This window comes from Echinops telfairi, unplaced genomic scaffold (assembly GCF_000313985.2).
Source record: "Echinops telfairi isolate 266 unplaced genomic scaffold, ASM31398v2 ScPeMD7_7457;HRSCAF=8495, whole genome shotgun sequence".
Lineage (NCBI taxonomy): Eukaryota > Metazoa > Chordata > Mammalia > Afrosoricida > Tenrecidae > Echinops > Echinops telfairi.
In genome coordinates, this window is record NW_022111357.1 from 38,706,379 (window position 1) to 38,715,538 (window position 9,160).

A 9,160-nucleotide genomic window follows, 5' to 3' on the forward strand; every position below is an offset into this window, starting at 1 on the left:
ATTTTCAAAGCAGAGCTGCAGGTCTTTTTTTCAGAAGCACCTTACTGCCCGCTTAGGTGTTTTACTTTGCATGCTAAGAATGCTGGGGTTTAAAAATACACCTTTTATGTTTGTGGGGGTATTGCACGTCTGTAGGGGACTTAGAATGGTTCTGTCACATGGCAACAGTGGAAGTCGATTCTGACATAGGTCAAATGCTTTCTCTTTTTTCTTTTGGTTTTCATAATCGCTGCCTTTACAATGTCTTTATAATCCAGTCTTTGAACACGTTTGAGTGAACACCGAGAATAATAACTTTAGCAAATTATGTTCCAGTGTACCCAGACCTAGCAGGGTGTGCCCAGAAGTGCCAAGCACTCTGATATGACTAAGTGCATGGTCAGTCGGAGACAGACAGTGCCCGTTTGGGAACTTGTCAATGTGAAATAATGAATCTCTGTCTTGATCCTACAAAATTATGAGCATAAATGGGAAAGGAACCTCAGCCTGACTCCAGGAAGTGTCCCTCTGGGGGACCATGGGATGGACGGTGACAAAGGGCCAGTGAGTCCTCACTGCCCTTCTCATGTTCACATGGCCTCAGACTTGGCCAGTGGGAGGGCCTTGAAGTAATTGTCACCAACCCCATCGTTTCCCAAGCACTTCTTATTTTCCCTGGCACAGAAGATGTTCCGGCCTCATCTCATCTTTTCTCTGCCTTCACCCTGAAGCTGCCCTTTCACCACGAGCCCTGGCTTCTTTTCATGCGGAGAAACCGAGACTGGGTCCTGGGTGAACTGTCTTCTCCTGGACCGTCTCTGTGTCCTAGTGGTAAATGCATACTCAGATAAACCAGGAACCCTGGTGGGGCTGTAGCTGTGCGTCGGTGGGCTTATGCATAAATGGCTCAGGGGCCACACCTGACTTTCTCTGGCTACACAAGGGAGCCGGAAGTCCATCGCCACACTAGTCACAAGGCAGAGGTCAGACATCCTCCTGGCATCCTTCTGATGCCAACTGTTCCTCCCAAGGGACTCTACCTTTTTTTTTGCCAGGTTCCATCATCCATTGCAATGACCAGGCAGGAATTTTCGATTGTCCGCAGATCAGACAACTTAGAAATGACCCACGTTTCATAGCATCAACGAATGAAGTGGAGTCGGGTTCCTGGTCTTCATTTGTTCTTGTGGAAACTTTCTTGGCAACAAGAAGGGAGACAACTACACACAATTAGTAGCAGAGAAGCTCTTTCGTTTCAGCAGGTTTGGCTGTAACCTGAGTGTTAAAGTCCATTATCTGTCCCGAGAACCTTGGTGACACAAGTGAAGCGCAAAGTGAAAGATGGAACCAAGACAAGGACAGTGGAAGCCAGATGCCAAGGAAAAGGGGGGTGCACACATGGTGGCAGACTGTTGCTGGAATCATCTAGGGCAGCGGTTCTCAACCTGTGGGTCGCAACCCCTTTGGGGGTCAAACAACCCTTTCACAGGGCTCGCCTGATTCATAACAGTAGCAAAATTACAGTGATGAAGTAGCAAGGAGAATAATTTTATGGTTGGAGGTCACCACCACATGAGCGTTCCTCCTGTATTAAAGGTCGAGGCATGAGGAAGGTTGATAACCACTGGTTTAGGGATTGGCCTTGCAGAGCCCACTCTCGGAAGTCTGAGAAAAGGAGCTTCTTGCTTGTCAAGTGACTGGGGAGTTTTTATCAGAAACCTGGGCTTTCGGTATAAAATAAATAGATGTTCATCTTCATGCTTTTCTTTATATTTGTTTCAGACTGAAAAGATATTAACTTTAAAAATATATTTAAATGTTTTTTTTTTAATGAGCCAACAAAGTAAAGAGTAACACATGGCATATGTTCTGTGTCTCAAAAACTAGAGCTGACAGGGGAAAACCGGTGCCAGTTTTGGAATCAGCAGGTCACATATAACCAGGAACAAGTCTCGCATTTAAGGCACCAAGAGGTGGGCTGGCCAGTGTAACATGGGGCACCGTAAGGGATATGGGTCGGAAGGGCAATATGAAGTGGCTCTTTCTCAGCTTGGTTTCGGGTTTGGCAATCTATTAAGCTATTTAGTGTGCAATAAATATCACTATGAAAAATCTGACATGTAAGAATTGCCAAAACATGCACAGAGACATGAAGTGAGCTTGTGCCGTTGGAACAACAATGCTGGACACGAGGTTGCCACCAGCCTTCCATCTGTGAGAAATGCAGAAGCAGTGACCAGTCCAATCAATCAAAGTGCAGCGGGTTGTGCTAGCCTGTCTCTCCTTGGTGTGTTGAAAACCAGGAGTTTACAGCGGTCCCTCCAACTCCCGTCCTAACACTTCAGGGTTCATATTTATATGCTTCTTCTCTGAGGTTGAGTAACTTGTCTTTGTTCATTCTCTCAACTCGAGTGTGAGTTAGGGGAAAGATAGGTGCAGCAGTTCGAACACTCACCGATGCAGCACCCGGCGGCGTGTGAGCACTTCACATCTGAGTCATATCCAGACTGTGCTCACATTGAAACTTGGGGTCTCCCTTGAGAGCAGAATGGTTCTCTCAGGACTTCCTTTGCCTATATATATATATAAATGTAGAAATTGCAATATATATATATGTGTGTATATATGTATATATATATCTCCAAGAAAACCTTCTTGGGGGGGTGGGAGAATGAAACACAAACCCATCAAGAGTAGATTCGGACCCTGTGGACTTAGTAGAGCCGCTGCACGGGTGTCTCAGACAGACAGCCACACCCGCTCCCTCCAGGAGTCGGTGGCTTGCAATGCCGACCTTGTGCTCACCCCGTGCCTACAAGGCTCCCTTGTCTTTACATGTGAAATTGAAACCTTAGATTTCAGAAAATGGAGGGGTAGCTATTCTTTTGCTAGAATAGGCTCAGATGTTCGTGGGCTGTTTATCCGTGATGATGGTGGAAACAAACATCTGTTGTTGTAAAAACATAAATCTTTGGAGTGGACCTGGACCAATGGCTCTCACCTCTGTCTTCATAGGCCCGCCTTTCACGCACCAGAGGACGCCACAAAAGATGGTGTATTACGGGAAAACGACCTGTAAAAACAACTTTGAACATTATATTGAGATCATCAAGTATGTGTTCAGCGCTTACAAGAAAGAGTCTCCTCTCCTCATCAACACCATGGGATGGGTGACAGGTGAGCACGTGACGGCACGGAAGACCGTCTGAGAGGGACAGCAGTTTTGTTGTGGATGCCCAGCGCCTACAGCTCCCTTCTGAGCACTTCCTTTGTCTCGGGATGCGTATGGCCTTCCCTCGTGGGAGCGTGGGAGTTGCCCCACAGCCCCCTATCCATGCTGTGCCGCCTTTTCCTTGCAGACAAAGGGCTCTCACTGCTCATTGATCTCATCCGCCTGCTCTCACCCAGCCACGTCGTCCAGTTAAGCTCTAGCCGGAGTAAGTACATTCCGAACCTCACCCCCGACTATGTGGATGACACCGAGGGCTTCTACACGAAAAGGAGGACCAAGATCAGAAACCGGGGTTTCCACATCCCAGAAGCAGAGAATTTGGAGTTTGTTGAGGACGAAAGAGACAGTCCAGTTGTGTTTGCTGGGCACAAGCTGATAACCGTTCGATCAGAGTTTGCATTTCGAAAAACCCCCAGAAACAGGTAAATAAAGAAGCACCGTCCAGCTGAGGGGCTTCCATTTTCTCCCCTTTCAGCAAGACTGTCCTGCCTGGTGCCTTCAGAGGAAGGGTGCGTCCTGCTAACGTTTTCAGATCTCGATCACAACTGCGTCCTTTCTGAGCGACTCTTCTCTCGCCGGAGGGTCTCCGGCGTGCCTCTGCCTCTGGTTGCCTGGAGCTTTGGCTTCAAGGAGTCTTTTCAGGGTACTTTCCAGAAGGGCCAGGTCAAGGCGGGGACCACGCATGCAGGGTGGAACATCTGAAGGAGACAGCCCACATCTCTTTCAGGGTCATCAGCTGATGGGCTCTCTACTGACCTGACTCTGATTTCCTTTCCAGAGAATTACATAACAGGGTTTTCCGGGACTTGGCCGTCTTGAGTTACCTTGGCAAGCTGCAGGCCTCAAACCCAAAGTCACTCTCTCCTTTGCACGGTCTGACGCCCTACCAGGTAATCCAAGCCCGGCTGGGGGAAATTCTCTCCATTTGGTCACCACGAGTTGCCGTGGCTTTCTGTGTGGCAGGCCCTGTGCCACCCACTCCATTCTCAGATCAGCCCGCGGAGGAGGTCAGTTCAGTAATTATCCCCATTGTGCAGATGGTGAGGCTGAGCGGCAGAGACTGAAGTGATCCCACTGAATGGGCAGCCTGGTGCAGCTAGAAGGCTGCTTGGCTCCGGGGCTGCTCCTGCAAACTGTGTGGCCTCGGCTGCTGCTCTGTAGACTGTGCACAGTCCCTGTACCTCGGAGAATGGTGAGGTCACCTCAGCACGTGTGCAGGAGAGCACCCTAAAGTATTTGGCGTTACTAGTGTCAGAATAGGTTCTAGCACCGGAGTGTGAGGGGACTTGAAGACCCTGGGGGGAAATGCAGTGAAAGGATTATGGAATTGTTCCACCAACTTTTCGAAGGCCCCTCATATTTGCAACTTGGAATCTAAACTGTTGGGAATAGTTGCTGGACAAAATCACCGTAATGTTAGAATTTGGGATGCTGAAAGAATACCTCTGCTGCCTGCTCCTCCAAGCCTGTACCCTGGACCTGTTACCACTCCCATTTGACAGGTGATAAAACAGAGTCCAGAGATGTTGGGGTCAGCTGGCCCCAAGGACCTAAGGAGAGGGCAAGCTGGGGCTCGAGCCCACAGGGCCAGGCAGCCCCTCCAGGCTGGAGCACCCACTGGGTGCCAGGCACCCTTCTGGCACTACGTGGGCTGGCTCACTGGCTCTGCTGGGCAACCCTGATGGGAGCCCAGTACTGTCTCCAGCTGTGGCAGGAGACTGGCCCAGGCAGGCAGGGTTACTTGCCAGAGGTGGAGAGACTCTCCTAGGTCCAGTCTTCTGCATCTGCTCCGTCAGGAAGTCTTGCTTATTGGTTCTTTACCCACTTGGAGACGCTCGGTAACTAAACTTTTCCATAATTGAACTTTGTGGTCTCTGATGGCTATAAATTGATTTTTGAAGCCTAAATCTTGCATGTTACAAAATACTTTTTTATTCTAAAACTTTAGCATTACCCAGGAAGTTAAGGCGGATTTGGTGGCCCAATGGTTGAGAGTTAGGCTGATAACTGAAAGGTTGGCAGTTTGAAGTTTCCCCCTTCCCCAGCAGCTCTGTGGGAAGCAGGGCTGGCCATCAGCTTTGGGGAAGCTCCGTCAGTTGGGGTCTACCACAGGGTGACGCTCTGTGCCCAGCAGCAGCTCCCACAAGTGCTCTCCTTTTCGGCACACAACTTTGATAGTTGGCCATGGGCGATCCCTCTGGAAGTGGGGTTCTTGCAGGGACCAGACACAAGCACCCCAACCCCATCAGGACACCTCCAGGCTTCCATTAACGAGTCTGTTTAGACAAGAAATTCCACACGGTCGGCTTAGCTCGCTAGCAAACGTGGATGGTACACAGGGCAGTGCGCGCCAGCCCCTTAGGTTCCCTGCGTGTAGGCAGTGACGCGCTCACCACACGCGGACCCGTGTCATTGCCTTTTAGAGTACTCTCTTGTAGCCAGTCTGGCAGTGTGAGAGAGCCGGCAACCCTGATTTTCCAGGTCCCCTTCAACGCAGTTGCACTGCAGATCATGCACGCGGATGTTGCCCCGACCCACATCTTGTACGCAGTGAACGCCAGCTGGGTCGGCCTCTGCAAGATCCAGGACGACGTCAGAGGCTACGTGAACGGGCCCATCCTCCTCGCCCAGACTCCCCTGTGTGACTGTGTGGGGTTTGGTGAGTCCAGAGCACCAAGGGTGGCCAGAGTCCTGATCAAACCGGTTTCCATGGAGGACTCTTGATAACCAACCTCATTCTGGGGGGCAAGGGCACGGTTTTCTAACTGGGCTGGTGAGCGTATCCTTCACCCTTTGGCCAGGAAGAGAGCAGCTTTTTGTCCGGACTCCACTGCCAGCTCCTCTGTGTACAGGCCTCCTGAGGCCAGCTTAGGGCCTGCTTTTCACCAGCGCTTTCATTCCAGGCTGCCCGCCCTCCCTGCCCCTGGGCTCACAGGCCTTTGGGCTAATGTCCTCTGCCCCCAAGTTCCACGTGGTGCCCAAGTCCTGGCCCGATCGTGCTTCTGAGACTGAGTGTCCTTGCCCTCCCCACGCCATTCCTCTGCTGCCCTCCTGTTCACTTCCCTTTGGACACAGGGTCATCATCAGCACCTCCAACCCATTGGCCGTCCTGTTTCTGATCTCAAGCTCCAGCAGCTTTGCCCATTGGAAAGCTCCTTCCTGACCCCATGCCCTCTCTTGAGTTCCTCTTCCTGGTCATGTGGGCTGCCCTCTTGTCACTCCCCTTACACATCAAGTCCCAGGTCAATGCTGCAGCCCCGGGTCCCTGCCTCCATCACCATTAAATTACACTGTTCTGAGGGTGCCGGACTCTCCCTCTCAAAGACCCATAAGTGATGGCATTTAGTCCAGAATCAAAAAGCAAGGCCCCCATCCGCTTTGTGTTCCTCAGTGCTTGGTTGCCAGCCTGCCTCGGGCTCGCCTCCGTTAAAACGTAATCCCAGACTTTTTGCATTTGGGCCATTTTAATTCCTCACAGCTGAACGGAGGCCAGGGACCTGTATCCCATCGTTGGACACGTTGCGTTTTCTTTTCATTTTATTGGGGGCTCGTACAGCTCTCATCACAATCCATACAACCATCCGTTGTGACATGTTGCATTTTCAAAGCAAAAAGTTAAAATTGACCCTAGCACTCTAAGCGCCACTGAGGTGGCTGGGCTTGCGTGGGCACCGTTCTGAGGGTGACTTGTTTTGTGAATGTGTCTCCAGGGATCTGCCGAGGGATTGACGTGGAGAAGAGGCTGTACCACATCCTTACCCCTGTGCCCCCCGAGGAGCTAAGAAGTGTGAACTGCCTGCTGATCGGGGCGATTTCCGTCCCTCAGTGCGTCTTCAAGAACCAGGTGAGCCTGCCCAGCAAGTCTGGCCCTGCCCATGGCAGGGAAAGTGGGACGCAGAAGTTGTGGCGAGAGTCACGTGAACAGGTTACTGTTGGGGAAACACACACTTTGTTGCTGGGCCTGAGTGTGGCATGCCCGAGTGTCGGGGCCAGAAATCACCAGGTCTCGGGGGGGCGTGGGAGAGCAGAGGTTACCTTCTCGTGCCGACCCCAGGGCCCTCATGTCTGGGGACTTGCGTCAGACCAAGAAGAGGCACAGTCACATTGGCAGTTCCTTCAGGCAGCTCTTGGAGGGGAGACCAGGGGCCTTAGAAGGAGAGCCCCGCACCACTCACTCCTCCCTGATGAAAAGCAGGCAAGCCGGGTGGACTCCGCCGGCCTGGGTTTGGAGTGTTTCCAGCCACGCTCTCCGTTTCTGTTTCAACAGGGCTTTGAGGGACCCCTGCCTTACGTCACTACAGATTATAATTTTAACCTTCCTGGAGCACGAGAAAAAATTGGAGCAAGAGACCCCGAGGAAACCTACGAGGAGAAAAGATACTGGAGACCCAAGCTGTCTCAGAAAGTACACCGCTACTGATGGCCTTGAAACCAGGGAGTCTGTCTCCCAGACGGGTAGCCTACGTGTCCCTCGGACGCCACCTCAACAGCGCTTCGTGGCGACCAAGGCACACCCACCTAGCAGACAGTATTTGTATATAACTCATGACGTGGCTCAGAAATGTCTTGACGCGACACGGTCGTCTCCGTGCACTCTTGTCCTTTGGTGGCAGGGGAGAAGGTGCCGTTGGACCGAGTGTGGCTGGTCCCCAAAGCTCGTCAGGTCTGCTGACTGGAACCAAGATACGAGCGTGGGAATCGGGCCGTACAACTGGAGCATGGGAGATCGAATAGTGGGGCCGCCTCAGGAATCGGGGCTTGGAGATCCACCTCCCTTCTCACTGGGGTGCTGTGCAGAATGAGGGAGTGGACACCCTGACGGAGTTTGCTTGGCTTCTGGCTGGTTGATTCTAAATAAGGTCATCTCCCACTGATGAGTGATAAAAGATGATGTTTGGGCTGTTTAATTTAATCAGGGCTTAACAGATTGAAAAATAAAGTCTGAACTCAAGAGACCTTTGGTGTAATACCGAAGAAATGACTCTCGAATCCAGAAAGCATTTCCTTGGCAGGAGTGGGGTAGTGCTGTTTGGAAGGACTGGCAGGCCCACTGGGCAGTGCCAGTCAGAGTGGCCTCCGAGGGGCCGGGGACCAGGGCAGTTGTCCCTCTCCCACAGCAAAAACCAAGGGAAACCTTCCTTCGCATGTTCAAGGGGCGATCCTGATCTTTACCTTCTAAGGTTGGGGGTAAATATTGTAAACCAGGACAAGCAGACCTGATTGGTTGTGCATTTAAAGGCAGGTGTGAGATCCTGAGGCAGCTTGTCAAACTGGTGTTGGGACCATGTCGGACCAGAGGAGCAGAACGAATAACTTACTGGCCAGATTATGTGAAGGAGAGTGAGCTGTCGAGTTACCATGCTTATGTGTATTCAGCTGGGTTATCGGCGTCTGCAGTACCCTGTGGTGGCCCTTCAGCATCTCTAACCCTCGGGAGAGGATAGGAATCCTCTGGCCCTCCTCGGTACTATCGGGACCACTTTAACGCTGAGCTGAGCTTTTTCAGTTGTCTCTTGTTTACATCCTTATTGAGCTTGTATTGTATTTTTCTGTCTCGGTCTCGCAAAGAATTTTAGAAAATAAACCACCACCATCAACTTATTCCCACCCTCTCCAGTTCCCTGTATCACTAAGGTAGTACTTACTATAGGTCGGTAGCAGCAGGTCTAATGGAAGTTGTGGCCTATAATTTGCATTTTAATTAAACCCAGCTTCTCCAGTAGCCTAACTTCCAGAATGCCAGTAGGCTGCAAATCGAAATGTCAGCAGTCAAACCCACCAGCTACCCTGCAGGAGAAGAGTTCACAGTTAGCTGTCCTGCAGGGTAGGTAGGTCTGCAGTCCGAATTTGACTTGGTTTGGGTCCTCAGTCTCCATCCGTGAAGAAGAAGGCGGTGCCACTAGAGGGAGCTGTTGGTTCCCCATCAGGTGGTTGAACTGGTGATTGAGT

At 51.2% G+C, this 9,160-nt stretch overlaps 1 protein-coding gene across 1 annotated transcript in view; it reads left to right on the forward strand.

Annotated features, from left to right (window-relative positions):
* The window catches only part of NOL9 (nucleolar protein 9), a 43,568-nt gene extending 34,755 nt beyond the window's left edge, over nt 1-8,813 (forward strand). The window contains exons 7-12 of the mRNA XM_004705459.2: nt 2,995-3,156; nt 3,339-3,633; nt 3,990-4,101; nt 5,693-5,870; nt 6,922-7,055; nt 7,479-8,813. Of these exons, the coding sequence (XP_004705516.1) occupies nt 2,995-3,156; nt 3,339-3,633; nt 3,990-4,101; nt 5,693-5,870; nt 6,922-7,055; nt 7,479-7,631 (1,034 nt within the window). The 3' untranslated portion in view covers nt 7,632-8,813. The remainder of the gene's footprint in view (nt 1-2,994; nt 3,157-3,338; nt 3,634-3,989; nt 4,102-5,692; nt 5,871-6,921; nt 7,056-7,478) is intronic.
* Nucleotides 8,814-9,160: the final 347 nt, after the last annotated feature.